Raw genomic sequence first — 22,648 nt, forward strand, 5'->3', positions numbered from 1 at the left:
CACTCTTGGGAAGAGTTGAGAGCCACATTAATTCCTTCAAAGATGACCTCCCCCTCCCCAAGACCTAAGTACCTTGCACTAGGCCCTCCCTCTTTGTTTCTTGTGGACAGGTTGTCACTACGGCACCCTGGCTGGTCTTGTGATTCTCCTACCTCAGCCTCCTGAGTGCTGGAATTATAGGTGTGTACCACCATTCCCAGCATAGGTCCTACCTCTTAAAGGTTCCACCACCTTACCAGCACCACAATGGGGTCTAGGCTTCTAGCACACGAACCTTTGGAGTTATAAACACTCGAACTGTGTCCACACCACAACAGTAACTAATTCGTGTTCCATTGGATCTTGGCTTAGCAGTTTTATGACACTGTTTGCTTTCAACTCTAGAGTTCTGGGATTCCTGATTCAGTCCACCAGCTCAGTCTGGAAGTTATTGAAGCCATACCAGCTCAGCTATGAAGAGTCCATATTTTGGAGTACTGGGTGACGTCCTAAAAGAGTCCCTTGATGAAGACACAGACTGGGTATAGTTTATACCTAGTCTCAGAGCAGGTTCAAAGGAAAAGAAAAACTATCAGCAGATAGCAGAGTTGTTGGCAATAGTTCACTTATTTCTGGTAGTTTTTAAGTGTGATAAAGTCCAATGAGGTTCATGAGAAGAATAAGGTAATTGACAAGGAAAATTGTTTTTTTCCTATGCAGATCAAACCTAAGAGAGCCTCTTCCCCGTTTGCCCTCCCAATCTCAGCCACATAGGCAGCCTGCCCAGGTACCAGTCCGTGATGTTCCAGGGATGCAGCCCCAGGAAGAACAGGTGTGGGCAGGGAGCTGTCCAAATCCAGCCCTCAGCAAAGCAAATAGTAATGGCTGGAAGCTTAAAATAGATCTGGGGAGGAGCTCATGGAGAAGCAGAGAAGCAGTCAGCACCTCTGGCCTTTTGCATTTTGGAAATTACTTTGGTCTGTTTTTATTTCTTTCCACTCAATGACCAGAAAATACAGCCCTTCACTGACATAGCTAACAAATTCCACGATGAACTAATTTAGATCGGCCAAAATAATTGTTCCACAGGGACACAGGAATTCAACCTCAGTTCAGAAAATCCCTGACATCTGACGCAGGAGGATTTATAGGTTTAGTGGAAATTGCTTTTTCCTACTCACCAGATTACATACTGCTGGTTGATTTTTTTTTTTTTTTGCAGGAGTAAACATCCTTCTAATAACGAACAGACCAATAATGTCTTAAGAGAAAAAAAGAACATCTGTCTCCTTTTTGCGCTTTCTTGAAAGGACTGTTTGGATTTGGGATTCCATGTTGGCCGTCCAGAATATGAAAATTGGCATCTTCCTTTTGTGGTGGGGATGGACACTGGCCGCTGAAAGCCGAGTGCACTGGCCAGGAAAAGTACACGAGATGTCTAAGAAAGGCAGGTGAGTGGACATCGAGGGACAGAGTTAGGGAACAAGGGCGTGCAGAGCAAGAGCGTGACATCATTCTGCAAACCACACATTTTCCAGTTTATATGTTTTGTGTGGCTGTCTTTTTCCTCCTTTTCCCTTTGTCTTCTTCCCTTTTAGGAATTTAGAATTATGTTTTCTTTTATAATGATGCTAGATTCAATATAGTACCATATGTATCTCAAATTCCTTATTAATTGTCCTGGGTGAAAGATAGGTTCTGGGAAAAACAATGTATGCACATTTTCTACAAATCAAGGGCAATTCTTTGATGCCTGTATTCTGGGGTTAGAACAAGTCTGTGAGTTCTCAAATTACCAATGGGACATTTAATTTGCAGGAACAATTCCATTATTTCTAATGATTTCTGTTAGATCATTAGATCTATTGGGCCCTTTCTCAATCTTTTTCTTAAAGGCAGTTTTCTTCAAGCTGCATGGCTACAAGCATCATTTGAATGTCCCTTACCTGTGTGCGGGGGCAGGGATGGAGCCAGCCCAGTACGTGCCGCCCTGTCCGTGCCAGCCCGGCAGATGCGGCTTGGACAGGGAGCGAGTCCCCTCCGCCCTCTGCACCGGGACGCACCTGGGGGCTCTGATGGCGGCACTAGCAGGTTTGTGCGCCAGACACCTGCTTGCCCAACATTAGTCAGTAAGTTGGATGCCAAGGACAGCCTAACCCAGCAGCCTCTGCCTTTAAAAAATTTTTTTGTTTATTTTTTTAGTACATATCGTTGTATGGGAGGATTCATCGTGACAATTCCAAATAGGCTTACCTTGTACATTGGTTAGATCGACCCCACTGTCTCTCCCTCCTCACCTCCTCCAGGCCCTACTTAAAGCAATTGCAAGAGGTTTCATTGTTCTATATTGTACAAGTATATGAAGTCCATCAGCCATTTTCCCTCACCTTAGTCTCCATTCCCCCTCCCCCTCCCACAGCTACCTCCTGCACACACTCTTCTTCCATGAGTTCCACAGAGTAGTTCCACTATGACAAAGTGTTCTACATCTGAATTTGTGTATGATCATGTTTGTTTTGTGTATGTTTATCTTTTGGATCTAGCTTCCACATATGAGAGAAAACATGTAGTCTTTGTCTTTCTGAACCTGACTTACTTCACTTAACATGATGTCCTCCAACTGCATCCATTTACCTTCAAACCGCAAGATCATTCTTATGATTGAATAAAACTTATCGTGCATGTGTACTGCATTGTCTTGACCCACTCATCAGTTGTAGGGCACCTGAGTTGTTTCTGTAGCTTGGTTATTGTGAACAGTGTGTGCAGCGTCCTTATTATTGGATGTAAATATTTGGAGTTGGAAATACTAACTAATGTAAAGGAGATTCAGCTCTTGGGAGTTCAGGGCTAGTAGGAGGTCTTGCTCCCCAGTGGCCTTCCTCTGGGGACTTGAGAGAGCCCTCTACCATGGACTCCCAGACAGCCAGCTGTAGCTCACAGTGCTTGTTTCTAGCTATTTCTAGCTATTTCTGCAACATTATAAAACTAGGAACTGAAATATCCAGTGACTGCCTGAGCTTTGGGGCACTGTGCCCAGGAAGATCAGAAGTGGTTTGAGCAAAGTGGAATGTGTGGAGTGGTGCAGCCATGGAGCTTATTGGAACCTATGTGCCCATAGGAATTGAAGGAAGGATAGCCAGGAACCCTGCTGGTTGTTATCAAAAACCTCTCAGCCTTTCTCAAGACAAAGTTAGAGTGGCAACCTATTTAGCAAATGCCAGTGCTTGAGCAGTCCCAGAGAGTGAAACAGATGGTCTAGTCGTTGTAATCAACAAAGTATAGTTTTATATATACATACATATATATTAGTGGGGTACAGACTGATATTACCATATGTGTTAACATGCAGTGATTAAATCCAGCTAATTAACATATCCATTGCTTCAAATACTTAACTCTTTTTGTGGTGAGGACATTTGGAATATATTCTCTTAGCAGTTTTGAAACATAAAATACATCATTATTAGCCTCATCACCATGCTGTGAGGTGTATCTCAACGAACTTGTTCCTCCTGTTGTGCCCTTTGACTGGCATATGGGCCACCTCCAGCCTCTGGTAACCACTGTTCTTTTTTTTTTTTTTTTTTTCATTTTTCTTTTATTATTCATATGTGCATACAAGGCTTGGTTCATTTCTCCCCCCTGCCCCCACCCCCTCCCTTACCACCCACTCCGCCCCCTCCCGCTCCCCCCCTCAATACCCAGCAGAAACTATTTTGCCCTTATCTCTAATTTTGTTGTAGAGAGAGTATAAGCAATAATAGGAAGGAACAAGGGGTTTCGCTGGTTGAGATAAGGATAGCTATACAGGGCATTGACTCACATTGATTTCCTGTGTGTGGGTGTTACCTTCTAGGTTAATTCTTTTTGATCTAACCTTTTCTCTAGTTCCTGGTCCCCTTTTCCTATTGGCCTCAGTTGCTTTAAGGTATCTGCTTTAGTTTCTCTGCGTTAAGGGCAACAAATGCTAGCTAGTTTTTTAGGTGTCTTACCTATCCTCACCCCTCCCTTGTGTGCTCTCGCTTTTATCATGTGCTCATAGTCCAATCCCCTTGTTGTGTTTGCCCTTGATCTAATGTCCACATATGAGGGAGAACATACGATTTTTGGTCTTTTGAGCCAGGCTAACCTCACTCAGAATGATGTTCTCCAATTCCATCCATTTACCAGCGAATGATAACATTTCGTTCTTCTTCATGGCTGCATAAAATTCCATTGTGTATAGATACCACATTTTCTTAATCCATTCGTCAGTGCTGGGACATCTTGGCTGTTTCCATAACTTGGCTATTGTGAATAGTGCCGCAATAAACATGGATGTGCAGGTGCCTCTGGAGTAACAGTCTTTTGGGTATATCCCCAAGAGTGGTATTGCTGGATCAAATGGTAGATCGATGTCCAGCTTTTTAAGTAGCCTCCAAATTTTTTTCCAGAGTGGTTGTACTAGTCTACATTCCCACCAACAGTGTAAAAGGGTTCCTTTTTCCCCGCATCCTCGCCAACACCTGTTGTTGGTGGTGTTGCTGATGATGGCTATTCTAACAGGGGTGAGGTGGAATCTTAGTGTGGTTTTAATTTGCATTTCCTTTATTGCTAGAGATGGTGAGCATTTTTTCATGTGTTTTCTGGCCATTTGAATTTCTTCTTTTGAGAAAGTTCTGTTTAGTTCACATGCCCATTTCTTTATTGGTTCATTAGTTTTGGGAGAATTTCGTTTTTTAAGTTCCCTGTATATTCTGGTTATCAGTCCTTTGTCTGATGTATAATTGGCAAATATTTTCTCCCACTCTGTGGGTGTTCTCTTCAGTTTAGAGACCATTTCTTTTGATGAACAGAAGCTTTTTAGTTTTATGAGGTCCCATTTATCTATGCTATTTCTTAGTTGCTGTGCTGCTGGGGTTTCATTGAGAAAGTTTTTACCTATACCTACTAACTCCAGAGTATTTCCTACTCTTTCTTGTATCAACTTAAGAGTTTGGGGTCTGATATTAAGATCCTTGATCCATTTTGAGTTAATCTTGGTATAGGGTGATATACATGGATCTAGTTTCAGTTTTTTGCAGACTGCTAACCAGTTTTCCCAACAGTTTTTGTTGAAGAGGCTGCTATTTCTCCATCGTATATTTTTAGCTCCTTTGTCAAAGATAAGTTGCTCATAGTTGTGTGGCTTCATATCTGGATCCTCTATTCTGTTCCACTGGTCTTCATGTCTGTTTTTGTGCCAGTACCATGCTGTTTTTATTGTTATTGCTTTGTAATATAGTTTGAAGTCAGGTATTGTGATACCTCCTGCATTGTTCTTTTGACTGAGTATTGCCTTGGCTATTCGTGGCCTCTTGTGTTTCCATATAAATTTCACAGTAGATTTTTCAATCTCTTTAATGAATGTCATTGGAATTTTGATGGGAATTGCATTAAACATGTAGATTACTTTGGGGAGTATCGACATTTTTACTATGTTGATTCTACCAATCCATGAGCATGGGAGATCTCTCCACTTTCTATATTCTTCCTCAATCTCTTTCTTCAGAAGTGTATAGTTTTCCTTGTAGAGGTCTTTCACATCTTTTGTTAGGTTTACACCTAGGTATTTGATTTTTTTTGAGGCTATTGTAAATGGAATTGTTTTCATACATTCTTTTTCCGTTTGCTCATTGTTAGTGTATAGAAATGCTAATGATTTTTCTATGTTGATTTTATATCCTGCTACTTTGCTATAGCTATTGATGATGTCTAGAAGCTTCTGAGTAGAGTTTTTTGGGTCTTTAAGGTATAGGATCATGTCGTCTGCAAATAGGGATATTTTGACAGTTTCTTTACCTATTTGTATTCCTTTTATTCCTTCTTCTTGCCTAATTGCTCTGGCTAGGAATTCCAGTACTATGTTGAATAGGAGTGGAGATAGTGGGCATCCTTGTCTGGTTCCTGATTTTAGAGGGAACGGTTTTAATTTTTCTCCGTTAAGTATAATGCTGGCTGTAGGTTTGTCATATATAGCTTTTATAATGTTGAGGAACTTTCCTTCTATTCCTAGTTTTCTTAGAGCTTTTATCATGAAATGATGTTGGATCTTATCAAAGGCTTTTTCTGCGTCTATTGAGATGATCAAGTGGTTTTTGTCTTTGCTTCTGTTAATGTGGTTTATTACGTTTATTGATTTTCGTATGTTGAACCACCCCTGCATCCCTGGGATGAAGCCTACCTGGTCGTGGTGGATAATCTTTTTGATGTGTTGCTGAATTCGGTTTGCCATTATTTTGTTGAGGATTTTTGCATCAGTGTTCATTAAGGAGATTGGCCTATAGTTCTCCTTTTTGGAGGTGTCTTTGCCTGGTTTTGGGATAAGTGTAATAGTGGCTTCATAAAATGTGTTTGGCAGTTTTCCTTCCCTTTCTATTTCATGGAACAGTTTAAGGAGGGTTGGTATCAGTTCTTCTTTAAAGGTCTGATAGAATTCAGCAGAGAATCCCTGCTTCTGTAAGTTTGATTGTTTCTGTAAGTTCAATTCCACATATAAGTGAGATTGTTTGGTTTTTAGACAGGTTCACTTTTTGGGTATTAAATTTAAAAAACTGGTCTTATATATCTCTTTTAGGAATTTTAAGAAGTTATGTAATTGAAGTTGGACCAGAGTTTGGGACCAGGAGGGAAATCGAGAGTAATTAGCTTTAGGTACTTGTCTGTCTGTGTTTGTTTTATTAAACTTAGTATAATGTCCTCCAGGTTCATTCAATGTTGTCACAAATGAGATAATTTCCTTTTTTATTAGCATGTAATAGTTGAGCAGGAGGATATATTGTGACATTTACATATGTGCTTACAATATATCTTAATTTGTTTCACCCCCTCCATTGTTCTCCCTCATTCCTCCTTCCCCCTTTCTTAGGACTACTTCAACAGGTTTCATTCTTCTGTTTTCATTCATGAATATGAAATACATCCACCATATTCATCCTCTTTCACCCTCTCCTATTGCCCTCCTCCTTTCCACTGGTCCCCACCCCTGGAAAGAACCTACTTTACCTTCCTGTCCTTTATATTTTTAAAGTGTATAGTGATAGTCCAAGAGGATTTTGCCTTGGCATTTCAGACACATATATACCATACTTTAATCAGATTAAGCCCCCATTACTTACTATATCACACCTATTAGTCAACAGTGCATCGTGTTGTATTACCTTCGTACATAGATGGATGTTTTAATATTTTCCATTCTCTAACATTCTCTTTCTTTTCCCACCTCCTGTAGTCCCCTCAAATAGACCCACTAATACAATTTTGCTCTTTCTCCCCATATATATATATATATGATCATATATGTATTTATATGTACATTTATCTTATAGAGCTAGCTTCCACATATAAGGGAAAACATGTGACCTCATAATTTGCTTTTTTGAAAGGCTAATACCATTCTGTTGTGTACATATACACCATATTTTCTTTATCTATCCATCTACTGTAGATTCTTAGGTTGGTGCCATGTCTTGGCTACTGTGAATAATGATGCAAAAATCAGGGGTCTCTTCAGCATAGTGAATTCACATCTTTGGATATAAAACCCAAAGTAGGATTACTGGATCACGTGGTAATTCTATTTTTCAGTTTTTGAAGAAACTTTGTGCAGTTTTTCATGATAGCTGGACTAATTTACATTCCCACCAGGGTATACAAGTGTTCCCTCTTCTCCACATTTTCTTCAACACTTGTTTTTCACCTATTGATAGGCCTCTTTCAAAGCAGAAAAAAATGGGGGATATCTTAGTCCTGTTTTTAAACAGGCTATTATTTATTTATTTGCTATTGGGTTCCTTATGTCATTTGAGTAGTAATCCCTTCTCAGATGTATGCCTTGTAAATATTTTTCCCCACTCTGTAGATTACCTCTTCACCTTGCTAGTAGTTTTTAGTTTGGCATAATCTTATTTGTCTATTCTTGCTTCTGTTACCTAGGCTTTTGGTGTCATATAAAAAAAAAAAATCATTGCTCAGACCAGTGTCACATAGTTTTCACACTATGTTTTCTTCTAGTAGTTTTACAGTTTCAAGTCTTGTGTTTAAGTCTTTAATCCACGTTCCATCCTCATTTTCCTCCCACACTTTGAGAGAGCTTCCATTGCTGATGTCTGTGGGCCCTGGTCTCCATCAGCATCCAGCCACCCGCCCCTAGTGTGTGCATAGGAATGGGAGGGGTCAGAGGCTTCCTGAGTGCAGATTTTGAGGGAGGACAAAGTAGGACAGCCTCTCTCTGGAGCTTGAGAGGGAATGGATGGGAGTTAGGGGTTGCTATGGTTTCAATCTTCAACATTCCCCAAAGTCCAATGTGTTGAAGACTTGGTCCAAGCTTGGTGCTATTGGGAAGGTGTGGAATCTTTTAAGAGGTGGGGCCTGCATGTGAGGTTTTAGGCCATGTTTGTGGGGGAAGTGCCCTCAAAGTACATTTTGGGATTCCACTGTCTTCTTCCTCTTCTAGTAGTTTTACAATGTCAGGTCTTTTTTTTTTTTTGGTGATATTGGGATTGAACTCAGGGCCTTGAGCTTGCTAGGCAGGTGCTTTACCACTTGTGCCACTCTGTCAGCCCTTTTCGCATTGGTTCTTTTTGAGATAGGGTGTTGCCTTATGCCCAGGCCAGCCTGGACCATGATCCTATTTGTGTTTCTCCAGATAGCTGGACTGACAGACCTTCTCCAGTCGTTGGTTGAGATGGAGGTCTCTTGAACTTTTTGCTAAGGTTGACCTCAAACCACAATACTCCTAATCTCCACCTCTCAAGTAGCTAGGATTACAGGTTTGGGCCACCATGCCAGGCACAGTTTCAGGTCTTATATTTAAGTCTTCAGTAAATTTTGAGTTGGTATTTTTTTTCTTGAGACAGGTTCTCACTATGTAGGTTGGCTGGTCTCAAATTCTCTATCCTCCTGCCACTGACTCTGAGCGCTGAGATTGTAGATATGTGCCACTATGCCTAGCCATTTTGAGTTGATTCTTGCATTTGGTGTGAGAGAGGGGTCCAATTCCATTCTTCTGTATGTGGATATCCAGTTTCCCCAACATCCTTTATTAAAAAGATCTTTGTTTTCCCATTGTGTATTTCTGGCATCTTTGTCAAAAATCAGTTGACTGTAAATGCATGGATTTGTTTCTGGGTTCTTTATTCTAATCCATTGATATGTCTATTTTTATGCCAGTACCATGCTATTTATAACATTTATAATTATATAAATTATAATAACATTTAAATTGGACAGTACTGGTTTTTGTGTTTAACTTTGCTGTATTCGTTTAGTAGTTCTAAAAGTTTTGGGATGGAGTCTGGAGTATATATATATGATTATGTTATCACAAGCAACAACAATTTCACTTCTTTCTTTGCTATTTCTTATTTCTTTGCTATTTCACTTATTTTCACTATTTCACTTATTTCTTTGCTAGTGTTGCTATTTTGCATTTCTTTCTCTTGCCTAATTGCTTTGGCAAGGACTTCTAGTGTTGCAGGAGGGCTCAGACAGAGACTGAGAGGGCACCAAAGCTTTGGAGAAGCAAGTTTATTAAGCAAGCTGGCAGTGACTCAGCAGACTCATGTCCAAAGGCTGAGCACCGAGAACAAAGGGGGCCTTCCTTTTATACCATTTAGAGAAGGTTACAGAAATGGGGGGTACAACTTATCCCATACATAATCACATGTTATTTCATTGGCTGTTTTAACCATTATTATATGTTCTCTGTGTTGGTAAAGAATTCACATTTACAGGGCTGGTGGAGTGGCTCAAGTGGTAAAACACCTGCCTAGCAAGTATGAGGCCCTGAATTCAAACTCCAGTACCACCAAACAATAAGAACAATAAAAAAAAACCTTCACATTGACTGCAAGAGTGCAAAGGTTATTAGTGTTTCAGCAGATTTCCATTTTGGAGAGCTGCTGCTTGATAGCACACTTGACATTGTGGCAGATGATGGGAAGGGTGCAGGAGGGGAGACAGAAGTAACCTAGCATGTACGCCTGAGACCAGGTGTGATGGTGATGCCTGAGCTGGTATGGGGGAGATGGAGCTGAGCACTTTGGGGAGCTACAGTGGCCAGGTTCTGATTGGCTTCCGAGTAAGAAAGTAATTTAGCATGATCGTATAGCAGGCACGTTGTATGACTGGGTGGATGGTGGTGCTAAGGACAGGCAAGCAGGAGGAGGAACAAGTTTGAGTAATAAAGAACATACGATCCTGATATACCTGCAGGGTACCGGGAGATACCTGTCCAGTCACAGGAAGGAAGCTAGATCAGCAACTCAGGAGAAACGACCTGGAGACGTAGATATAAAGGGAGTCACTACAGGCAGAGGAGGTATTCAGAGAGTGTGTTGAATGAAGTAACAGCAGGTTCAAGGACAGACCTTGGGGAGAAGCAACATTTAAGATGCTAGAGGAAGAGGATTCAGTGAAGGAAGCAGAAACGAGAGACCAGAGGAAAGCATGCAGAGCTAGAACAAGGAAGCAAAGATGCAAAGAGAGCCATTTATTTTGACAGTTACCAGAAGCTTGTTACAGCACAGTTCCTTTGATGGGCACTTCACCAATGACTAAATGAGCTCTAGGTTGGACCCTGGAGAGGCTTGCTGACTAGGGAGGCAATCCAGAGAAGGGTCAAGGGTTTCCAGAGTTAGAGAGTGGTCAACAGGACAGGTCACACCAAGGTCAGAATCACTTAAGTAGAGGACTAAGAAGTGATCCCCAAGGTCCAGGTCTAGCAGCCAAGTCAATAGTGGCTTTAACGAGGGACAAGTGTCCAAGAGTTGAAGGACAGAGAGAAGGGATCCTGACTGTGAACCGAACATCTGGCAATGGGTGAGGGTGAGAGGGAGGACAGACAAAATTTAGGCTAGGACAGACCTCAACGGGTTCACTATTGAAGGGTGGAAACCAGAGGGAGGCCACCATGAAGTGTTAGACAAGGCTACAAGAAAAAGCAAAAGCAGTGATTAGGCCCTGGGTCTCTGGTCACAGGCAACATCTAAACTTGGCTTTCTCTTCAGTTAGTAGCATTCTTGCTTCATCTTGTCCCTTTGTTCTCCAATAAGTTTGCTTGGACTCTGCTTCTTGGTTTTTGTTTCTGCCTAACTCTGACCTACCCCTCCTCCTTGGGTCTCCTAAGGCCTCCACACCAGCTGCTTCCAATACCTTTCTCCTTCTCCTCACTCTGCCTCACTTCCCATCTTCCTGGATATTTAACAGAGAAGCCACCTCCTCTGAGAAGCCTTCCTGGACCCTCACTCTCTCCCCACTCTCACATCTCAGTTAAGTGACTTACTTCTAAGCTGCTGTCACCCTTGACCACTCCTCTCTAGGACGACTAATCACTCAGTGCTGTCATTGTTATCTCATTTGTTTCTGCTTCCAGACAATTAGTTCTCTGAGGGTTCCATCTGCACCATTTAGCTTTTCTCCTCAGGTTTAAGTACAATATGTGATATGTGGTAAATACTCAAGAAATGTGGACTTAGGGGCAGGTATGGTGGTACTCACCTGTAACCACAGCTATGCTAAAGGATCTTAGTTTGAGGCCAGACTGTATAAAAAAAGTTAGTGAGACTGTATTTCAGAAAACAAGATGAGTGTGGTGGTGCACATCTGTAATCACAGCTACTTGGGAGGTGGAGGATTGGAAGAGCTAGATCCAGCGTTGGCCCCAGGCAAAACCAAGACTCTACTAAAAAGCAAAAAAGCTGGAGGCATGGCTTAAGTGGTTCAAACCCCAGGACTGTCAAAACCAAACCAAAAAAAAGAAATGCTGGACATAAATAAATGAGTGAATCCTGACCTTTGCTATTCCTGTACTTATTATTTAACTAATTAATTCAACAAATACATATTGAGGACACTGTGTCCAGACACTGTGGTCATGGTTTGGGAAGCAATGGTGAGCAATGTAGACCTGTCCCCTCAAGGTGTTGACAATCTAGCAGGGGAGACAAACCTTAATCAAATTATTTTTGCAGCATGTCAGATCTTCAAGGACCATAGAAATCCCTTCATTTTAAAGATAAGAGCAAAGCCCAAAAAGGTACAAAAACTTGTGCCACAGTGGGCAACTCACTGTGAGCCCCTCCTCCCACCTGCCCACTTCCTCTGTGATCATCTCACCAGAGAAAAATAACAGAAAGGTACATTGATGGATGTAAGACTCAAGTGAAACCACGAGAAAATGTTTTTCCAAGTCAAAAACAGTTAGTTGACTGTCAGCTTTTCAGTGGCTTAAGCAGACATGTTCTTGCTAATCCTTATGGCAGTCCTGTAAAGTTAGCAATCTCCCCCATCTTATAGGAAACTGAGGCACACAAAGATGGAGTAATGTGCCAAGGTCAACAGCTAGTTTGTGGCCACCCTGTGGGGGAGGTGAGGCTAAAGTCCAACTCCTGCCAAAGCTGGAGCCTTCCAACCCTACAAATTGCCTTCTCCAACAAGTGTGGCCTTAAGCAAGTAACTGGGACCCTTGCAGTGACAGTGACCTCCTCCTAGCACCTGGTGAATGGACACTCACCCCCCAGTGGAGGTGTACTCATCGCTCCCTTCCTCGGGAGGACAGGGAGTGGAAGAGGGAACCAGGCAGAGGAGTTCAACCAGCAAGTTCACCTTCTGTTAGTGACGGTATTGCGGCCCTTTCCTGAGCAAACACACCTGTTTCTTTTGTTTATGTTTTAACAGCTAATGCACTTAATCAGCTGTGGAACGAGGGCCTAAGGTGTCCAAGGGCCCCTGAGCACAGTGAAGAGGACGCAATCGCTAAACACAGGCTATCCATAAAGGAAGTGTTCTTCATAAGAGAGCCAGCACAGGTTGGGCGTCCTTTGTAAAATAAAGGGGGAAATGCAACCTGAGGCCGGGTCTATGATTTAGGGACACACGAGGTTGGTGGAAACAGAAGTCAGTGCTGGAGGCAGACAGACAGCTTAATCAGATGACCCCAGATAGGACCCAGCTGGGAAGTCAGAGCTGGGCTGGCCCTGCCCACACCGCACAGCCTCTGCTGTCCTTTGGCTCCAACAACTGAGCTCTCCCTTCGATGTGCAGACCTCGATGTCAAAGAGTGGCCACACTCTGTATTAGCCAGGGATCTCCAGAGAAGTAGATCAAGAGTGTATATAAATATGCATCCATATATATCTATGTCCATCTGTCCATCCATCCATCCACTCAGCTGTCCATCCATCAATCCACCCACTATCTATCCACTCACCCACCCATTCACCCACCTATCCATCCATCCAACCACACATCCACCCTCCTATCCCATCTCATCCGTCCATCCACCCACCCGTCCAATCACCCTCCCATCCTGTCTATGCATCTATCCAGCCATCCATCTATGAGAGAGGGAGAAGCAGACAGAGAGATGTTTATGCTAATAAACTGCCTTTAAGAAATGTATTAGGGCTGCCAAGTCTGAACTCACAAGGCAGGGTAGCAGGTTAAAAATTGTGGCAGGAGTTGATGTTGTAGTCTTGAGTTACAAAGCAGTCTGGCAGCAGGATTCCTTCTTTGGGAAACCTTGGTCTTGTCTCTCGAAGTCTTCAACTGATTGGATGAGGCCCATCCACTTTATGGAGGGTGATGTACTTTACTGATGTGAGTGTTAATCACATCTTAAAAAAATACCTTCACAGCAACATCTATACTGGTGCTTGACTAAAAATTGGATCCCATAGCATAGTCAACAGACACATAAAAGCAATCATTGCAAATTATTAATTGCCAAAAACAGATTATTAGTTGCCAAAAATCCCCTTAGTAAGGATTCAAAGGAAATTAACAATTTACACCCAAGCAAAAGTACAGAATGTTCATCATGTGAAAAAGTGCCAAGCCTCTAGAACAATTCAAGCAATGCAATATAAATAGCATTATGGGAGCATCCTTATTAATTAAATAAAAATGAAGACCAGGCATGGTGGCACACACCTGTAATCCCAGCTACATGGGAGACATAGATAGGATGATTGCAGCCCAAGGCTGGCCGAGGCAAAAGCATGAGACTTTATTGGAAAAATAGCTAAAAAAGCAAAAAGGGCTGAGGGGTTGGCTCAACTGGTAGAGCCCTTGCCTAGAGACTACAAGATCTTGAGTTCAAACCCCAGTACTGCCAAAAAATTTTTTTAAATAAATATAAGTAAATACAAATGAAACACATGCTCACAGTGCCTGTGTGGGATCCAACACACATCCCAGTGGGGTTCTTCAGGGGCCTGACCCATTTAGCATCAGCTTCAGCCAACAGGACTGGTGCTGTAAAGTGCCTCTTGCCTCCTTGGGATGCTTCCACCTTCTGGAATGGAAGAACAGCCTCAGTGCCACTTTGTGCCCACCCCTTATTTCACAGCTGAGGAAAAGATCTGCAGAGAAGAAACCTGCCGTGTCTCCCACCTATCTGAAAAACTGGGTTCAAGGAAGCGAGCTGGCTTCCTAACCATGAGGTGTCCTGGTGCACCAGATCGCTGCCACCCAGAAGTGCGCACAGGAGCAGTGGATATGGATACAGATGCAGGAACTGGGCGCCAGCCCATGGTCAGCCTTAGGGAAGGAGCAGAGCAAACCCAGATGTCTGAGCCAGGCTCCCTTCTCACAAGCGCAGCCTCTTGGCCGTTCCTTGACCCTGCCCAGTGCAGTCCACCTTGTGGCCTCTATCCTTGCTGTGCCTCCTCCTGGGCACTTTTTTCCCGCATTCACCTGTCCTCTCATCAACTTCAGGCTCCTGCTTGATTGTCACCCTCTCTGGGAAGATTCTCTGGCCATCTATATAAAACAATGACCTCAGAACTCACTCCCCAACCCTTGACCTGCTTACCCTCATGGCTTAGAATTCATGTGCCCACAAGGTTAGATGGCACCCTGGATGTCCTGACCCTCAGAGATTTCCTTTGATGTTTGCTGTGGTTACAATAGTTGTTATAGGTGACTCAAGAATCCATCACCAAGGATTGGCAGAGTGGCTCACTTGCCTAGCAAGTGTGAAGCCCTGAGTTCAAATCCCAGTACCACCACCAAAAAAAAAAGAGAGAGATTTGATTCCTATCACAAAACTCCAAGCCTGGTGGGACAGCAATAGGGAAGACAGCCTTCAAACAGTGAGAAGGCCTGACTGTGGGACTTGGCGTAACCATATAGTCACTCTATGACCTTGGACAAATCACTGAACATCCTCTAGTCGTTTCTTGTGTTAGGCAATGTATGTGTATTTTGGCTATTGCAAAGCTCAGTAAACTCCAGACTCTGGACCATGCTTACGCTGCCCTGTGCTGGGCACAGATGAGAAATGTCTGTGCAGATCTTTATTCCACCAGGAGCCCCCAGGGGCTGTCCTTGTTTGAGGAGAGTTATGTCCTCACACCACCTAGCGGCACCCTTGACCTGCTAACCTGGACTCTCCACCTGGGGATGTATGATCAGTTTAGGAAGTCTTGCTCTATCCAGACTTACACTGGTTTGATGTTACTGACATGGCCCAATGCAGCAGAGTTTCTAAGTTGTCTTTCTTTTCTTTTTTCTCGGTGGTACTGGGGTTTGAACTCAGAGCCTCACACTTGCTAGGCAGGCTCTCTGCCACTTGAGCCTTCCCATAGACTAGTTGTCTTTCTAATCAGTTCTAAAACATGGCCAGGAATCAACCTGGAGCTCTAGCTCAGCAGTAACCACAGTGTCCTTTTTTGTCCTTTGCAGACATCAAGAGCATTTTCCCATGTCTCAGCTCCTGGCCTCTCTCTGTTTTCCAGGTTTTCTCTGCGGTAGGATTCTTTCATTTCTTGGAATGTCATTCCCTGGGTCTGAGGTTTGAGTTCCATTTTTAAAGATTAGAAATCTCCATGCTGGTTGAACTTGGGAACCCACCACCTCCCCCAGTAGTTCTGAGACTGTCAGGAGCTGGGTCCCCTCTGTGAGGTTCTGATCTGCTTGCTCTGGAGGTGGCCTGATCGTCCAGCTCCCCTCCGCTGCTTCTCTGCTGTGCCGTCAGGGCTGAGAGTGAAAGGATCTCATGCTATGACATCATTCACAGTCCTGGGCAACTTTCACAGGGTCACGGTCACGCCCTCTGACAGGAAATACCACAGGAAAGCTGGGTTCTGTTAGCAGAATCCTGGCCTTGTCATCATTGTTTAAGTTTTTTGGTTTTTTGGTTTTTGATGTTTGCTGCCACTGGGGTTTGATCTCAGGACTTCAAGGTTGGTAGGAGGGGCTCTACCACTTGACCCCCTCTGCCAGTCCTTCATCACTGTTTACTGACATTGCCCCGTTTCTCCAGGCAGCGACTCACTTGGCTCGAATGCAGCTTCAGAGGCCTGCTTGCCTTAAACATGTGTTTGGATCTTGCGTCATTTGGGCCTCGACCTCCTTGATGCATTTCCTAAGGGTGCATTCAACTTTCTGGAATACTTCCTTGAGTTTGTGCTTCTCTTTCCATGTTCTGTACTCATTTTTGTAAAAGCGGTTACACACCCTGCTATGGCTTACAGGGAGGTAGAAGAAAAAGTCCTCCTGGACTGAGCTCACAGTGATGTGAGGTATAGTCAGAAAGCCCACAGCTGCCACCACACAGGATGGCACACAACCAAATGAAAACACGCAGAAAATTCAACAAGAATCCCAGGAAGGCTTCCGGGAGGAGGTAGTGTTTGAACTGGGAAGGAGATGCTGGGTCAGAAAGGGCATGAAGAATGGTGGGAAGGAGCCTCCAGACGGTTAGGACATCAGGAACAAAGGATAGACATGAAATTGGCAATTAGCAGGAAGTTAGGACAGATTGGGAGCTGAGGCTGGGAAGCTGGGGCCAGGACTTACTATGGGCCTTCCATGCCCAGCTGCCATAGGTTTGCTTTGAGGAGGAAGGTTTTGAGAGGGCCAATAGCACAACTGTGAGTTCCATTCCACAGTCTTAGGGTGGTGGTTGGGTTGCAGAAGGCTGAGGCCAGAGGCAGGCAATTGTGCTGCTTCCTCGTGAGAAGTAATGATCCCAAGGCAGTGGGGATGGAGCGGGAAGGACAGGGAGACAGACCAAAGCAAGGCTCAGCCAAGGCTGGCTAGCAGGGTAGTGTGGCCCCGGGTGTGTGTCGGGATGGGGGCTAGTCAAGGTCTTTATGGGCATAGAAAAAGTCACCTCTTCCAGCAGATACATGGCCAAGCAATGGAACTTGGGCTGGACTTGCCCAGTGGTTCTTGGTGGCCCTGGGCAAGGGTGGGAAAGATAGGGAGTCAAGAGTGACATTGGCTGTTCTAGACTATATAAAGGATTTCTCTCCTTGACCATTACAAATGCCAAGAAAGCAGGGCCGTTTTCATTAGCCAATCCTTCCTTCCTTGTCAAAATTAAGTCCTCTGTCTTCTCTGAGACTGTGTAATTAGCAAAGCGAAGCAGAATTTCCCTGGCCCTCTGCTGCTGGCTGAATGAGCCTCCCAGGATGAGCATCCTCACCCTCTCAGGCCCTCGTGGTGGGAGCACATCCTCCATGTACAAACTGACAAGGAGCTACGAGCAGTTCCAAATGAAATGAGAATTAAAAAATTCACACCTCCTATTTGGTCCAAAAATTGGTCTCAGGTGTCCTCCTAAATCATCTTGAGATTCCTGAGAGTTCATTCAAGAAACACTTATTGGGCACCTATGTTTTACAAGATCCATGCCAATTTCTATAGGAGGGAAAAAACTCACTCAGACCTTCCACACACAACCCAAACTCCTGGCAGTGGGAGGCAAATCACCCAGGAAGATACTGGTTCAGCTTTGCTTCCCCTTGAAGTCAGATTCCCCTGGGGCTGACTTCTGGCTCTCTCACTTTTAAAAGTTATTTAACAGAAGGTAGAGATAGGAAGATCAAGGTTTGAGGGAAGCTTGGGCAAGAAAGTTAGCAAGACCGTATCTCAAAGAACAATTTAGAGCATAGTGGCTCATGCCTATAATCTCAGCTACTTGGGAGGCAGATGTAGGAGGATCACAGTCTGAGGCAAAAGTGCAAGATCCTATCTGAAAAACAAACTAAGGCAAAAGAGCTGGAGGCATGGTTCAAGTGGCTCAAGTGGTAGAGCATCTGCCTAGCAAGCATGAGGTCCCTAAAAGAAAAATGTTATTGCAGTTCCCTAATCCTAGTTTTCTTGTGTATACATTGGGGAGACTTTTGAGGCCTCTTCACAGGGTGTTGTGAGGATAAACTAGAATTAGTTCTTGTAATATGAGTTAGTAAGCATTCAAGCAGTGTTAGTTGTTTGTATTATCTGTCTCACGTTATTCTTAATTTTAACATTAATAATCGTATCTGTGGCTGGTAAAAGGATGCCAATGACATGAAAAATACTCTGTGATATATTGTAGCTTGAGGGTTTTTTGGGCAGTACTGGTTTGGACTCAGGGCTTTGCACTTGCTAAGCAGGCGCTCTACTGCTTCACTGGAGCTTAAAGGAAATACAGTGCGTTCTCTCAGAGGACGGTAACCATGTGTCCGAGAAGGTAGAGGTTATGTCTGCATTGCTTTCATCTTCTCCTTTATGCTTAACCTGTTTTCCAGCTCTCATAAGGGTATGTAACAGAAAAGTTATGTTAAAATATTAGTCAATAACAGTGGAAAAGACTTTCATTTTTAGTGTGGTGGTACTGGAGCTTGAACTCAGGCTTTGCTCTACCACTGGAGCCACTCCCCCAGTCCTTTTTGCTTTAGTTTGTTTTTCAGCTAGGGTCTTGAGCTTTTGCTCAGGCTTTATAGAACCAAGATTCTCCTACCTCTGCCTCCTAAGGAGCTGAGACTACAGGTATGCACCACTAGGCTTGGCTTGTTGTTGAGACAGGGTCTTGCTAACTTTTGCCCAGGTTCACTTTGAACAATGATCCTCTCATCGCTGTCTCCTGAGTAACTGGAATTACAGGAATGGGAAAGGCAATCTTCTCTAGGCTAGATCTAAACCTCATGAAGGCTTTTGCGGTGGGATCTCAGAATCTGACAGCTCCATTGCAGACTGGCCCAAGGCTAGAGTCAGAAGTGTGCCAAGCTTGTTTCCTATTCTGACCTCTCATTTGTTAAAATTTCTTTTATTCATATGTACATACAATGTTTGGGTCATTTCTCTCCCCTTCCCCCACCCCCTTCCTTTGCCCCACCCTCTCCCTCTCACCCAAACCCCCTCGATACCAGGCAGAAACTATTTTGCCCTTATCTCTAATTTTGTTGTAGAGAGAGTATAAGCAATAATAGGAAGGACCAAGGGTTTTTGCTAGTTGAGATAAGGATAGCTATACAGGGAGGTTTTTTTTTTTTCTTTTATTATTCATATGTGCATACAAGGCTTGGTTCATTTCTCCCCCCTGCCCCCACCCCCTCCCTTACCACCCACTCTGCCCCCTCCCTCTCCCCCCCAATACCCAGCAGAAACTTTTTTGCCCTTATTTCTAATTTTGTTGTAGAGAGAGTATAAGCAATAATAGGAAGGAACAAGGGTTTTTGCTGGTTGAGATAAGGATAGCTATACAGGGCATTGACTCACATTGATTTCCTGTGCGTGGGTGTTACCTTCTAGGTTAATTCTTTTTGATCTAACCTTTTCTCTAGTTCCTGGTCCCCCTCTCCTATTGGCTTCTGTCGCTTTAAGGTTTCTGCATTAGTTCCTTTGCATTGAGGACATCAAATGCTATCTTGTTTTTTTTTTTTTTTTTGAGTTTATTGCCTATCCTCACACCTCCCTTGTGTGCTCTCGCCTCATCATGTGATCAAACTCCAATCCCCTTGTTGTGTTTGTCCTTGATCTAATGTCCACATATGAGGGAGAACATACGATTTTTGGTCTTCTGGGCCTGACTAACCTCGCTCAGGATGATGTTCTCCAGTTCTATCCATTTACCTGCAAATGATAAGATTTCGTTCTTCTTCATGGCTGAGTAGTATTCCATTGTGTATAAATACCATGTTTTCTTGATCCATTCGTCAGTGGTGGGGCATCTTGGCTGTTTCCATACCTTGGCTATTGTGAATAGTGCCGCAATAAACATGGGTGTGCAGGTGCCTCTGGAGTAACCTGTGTCACAGTCTTTTGGGTATATCCCCAAGAATGGTAATTTCTGGATCAAATGGCAGATCTATGTTTAGATATTTAAGAAGCCTCCAAATTTTTTTCCAGAGTGGTTGTACTAGTTTGTATTCCTACCAACAGTGTAAGAGGGTTCCTTTTTCCCCCACATCCTTGCCAACACCTGTTGTTGTTGGTGTAGCTAATGATGGCTACACCAACAGGTGGAATCTTAGTGTGGTTTTAATTTCCATTTCCTTTATTGCTAGAGATGGTGAGCAGTTTTTTGTGTGTTTTTTTGGCCATTTGAATTTCTTCTTTTGAGAAAGTTCTGTTCAGTTCACTTTCCCATTTCATTATTGGTTCATTAGTTTTGGGAGAATTTAGTTTTTTGAGTTCCCTATATACTGTGGTTATCAATCCTTTGTCTGATCTATAGCTGGCAAATATTTTCTCCCACTCTGGGTGATCTCTTCAGTTTAGAGACCATTTCTTTTGTTGAGCCAAAGCTTTTTAATTTTATGTAGTCCCATTTGTCCATTCTTTCTCTTAGTTGCTGTGTTATGAGTCGAATGAGGCACAACCACCCAAGAAAGACTTTAAAGGAGAGTCTTTATTTGCCAGCTGACGACTGCTCTGACCAACAGGTCACTGGCCCTTAGAGCAGCCCCATTCTGACTTTAAGCAGGGTTTATAAAGGCAAAAACCATGTCCTGTTCGACAACCGTTGCGAAGCAAGCTAGCCCAGGTACAGAAGTGAGACAATGGCTGTTAGTTGCCATTGCAAAGCATAAGTGAACACAACCAACACAACCATTTATCTGCATCCCGCTTCAGCTCCTTCTGCTTTCCTCGTCTCTGTGGGAATCAGATTTTTCATAAACCCCCTTCAGCTTAAAACTAAGGTGGCACCCGATTAATGGCTTCTCTCCAGACACCTGATTAATGGCTTTCCTCTGGCTAGGTCTTTTAACCATTTCATTCCCCACTGCTTTTACTTACAGAGTCAAATCTTAGACTCTTCTGACTGAATAGGATCATATTTAGTTTTAAGACTATCAGTTTTACAGAAGAAATGTAGATTTAGCAGTATTGATATTATATTTTATCTGGTCGGAATTAAAGACACCTTGTATTTACATGTACACTAACAGCAGGTCACATATTAGCAGTTGTAACTAAGTATTGTGACAAATTAATCATTTTCTTTATCTCTGTCCTTTTAGTATAAGGTTAATATTGTTAATTTTATCTGTGACCATAGCACTTGGAAGCACCCTTAATCTATCTCTTTAGGTATGTCTATAGAAAGACACATGAGAAGCAAGATAACATAAGAACTTCCCAAGGTAAGATAACTGTAAATGCCCCCAACATCCCAGTTCATGCAAAACAGAGCAGAACAGACAGTTACACAATATTACAGTCTGAAGATCATGGAGTGTTATAAGGGCAAGGCCATTAAAAACAGATACTGGAGTAACCATTTGAGGAACAAAAAGGACAACTAAAGAGGAACAAAAAGGACAACTAAATAGGAACACGTTTAGGTCTTATCTTGCAGGGGTCTTGATTGGCCTCAGGTCTGACGACTGTCCAACGCTGGTCAGAGTTTTCCGTGAAGGCTCTCTTGAGCTGAGTATGATGGCTACCTTGACGGCTGTGGGAGTGGACAGGATCACAGTGTAGGGACCTTGCCAACGGGGCTTGAGGCTGTCAGGGTGATGTCTTTTTACCCACATTAGGTCTCCTGGCTCATAAGGGGTCCCAAAGGGGCTGTCAGATGTCACATTCCTTGGGCCTGTTGGATGGCTGAGTGAATTTGTTTGAGAGTCTGTTGAAAAGCCTGGAGAGACTGGAGAAGATCATGATTAGAGATGTTTGTTAGGGCTTCCTCCCCCAATCTGGGGATTATGGGAGGTGGTCACCCATAGAGGATCTCAAATGGAGTGAAACCCTGTCTATAAGGGGTACATCTAACTCTTAATAGGGCTGCAGGAAGGAGGTTCACCCAGCCATCGCCTGTTTCCAAGGAGAGCTTAGTAAGCAGCTGTTTTAGAGTCTGATTCATCCTCTCTACCTACCCTGAACTCTGAGGCCTGTAAGCACAGTGTAACTTCCATTTGATCTGTAATGTTTTGGCTATTAATTTAGATATTTTAGCTGTGAAAGCTGGGCCATTGTTGGACCCCAGTATTAAGGGGAGGCCAAATCGGGGAGCTACCTCCTGTAAGAGTTTTTTTTTAGTAATCTGAGCTGTTTCTGTTTTTGTAGGGAAAGCCTCAGTCTATCCAGAGAAGGCATCGATCATTACTAGCAAATATTTATATCCATACAAGCCAGGCTTGATCTCGGTGAAATCGATCTGTCATTGTTCTACGGGGAAGGAACGTCACATTCTCATTCCTGGCTCAGTCAAGGATGGTCCCTTTTGGTTAACATGTTGGCACACACTGTACCTAGTAGTGAACTCTCGAGCCAACTAAGTGAGTGTTGTCATGAAGGTCCTTTATATGCGTGTGTCCCAAAGACTGGGGGAGAAATATCCTTCTATCTGGCAACGTTTTTCTGATCCAGAGGGGGTTGTAGGAGGTCTCTGGAGGGTTTTGTTCTGTCATATATAGAAGATATTCCTCAC

The 22,648-nt window shown here is 43.3% G+C and overlaps 1 protein-coding gene across 2 annotated transcripts in view; it reads left to right on the top strand.

Moving 5' to 3' along the window:
* Window positions 1–1,269: 1,269 nt before the first annotated feature.
* Window positions 1,270–22,648, top strand: part of Gabrr1 (gamma-aminobutyric acid type A receptor subunit rho1) — a 40,992-nt gene continuing 19,613 nt past the window's right edge. Inside the window, exons 1-3 of one of the 2 annotated variants that reach the window (XM_020173704.2) lie at window positions 1,270–1,430; window positions 10,421–10,456; window positions 18,522–18,536. In XM_020173704.2, the coding sequence (XP_020029293.1) occupies window positions 1,312–1,430; window positions 10,421–10,456; window positions 18,522–18,536 (170 nt within the window). In that variant the 5' untranslated portion in view covers window positions 1,270–1,311. The remainder of the gene's footprint in view (window positions 1,431–10,420; window positions 10,457–18,521; window positions 18,537–22,648) is intronic. The other variant, XM_020173705.2, reaches the window with a different exon arrangement.

The sequence above is a fragment of the Castor canadensis genome, chromosome 1 (assembly GCF_047511655.1).
Source record: "Castor canadensis chromosome 1, mCasCan1.hap1v2, whole genome shotgun sequence".
NCBI classification, from domain to species: domain Eukaryota; kingdom Metazoa; phylum Chordata; class Mammalia; order Rodentia; family Castoridae; genus Castor; species Castor canadensis.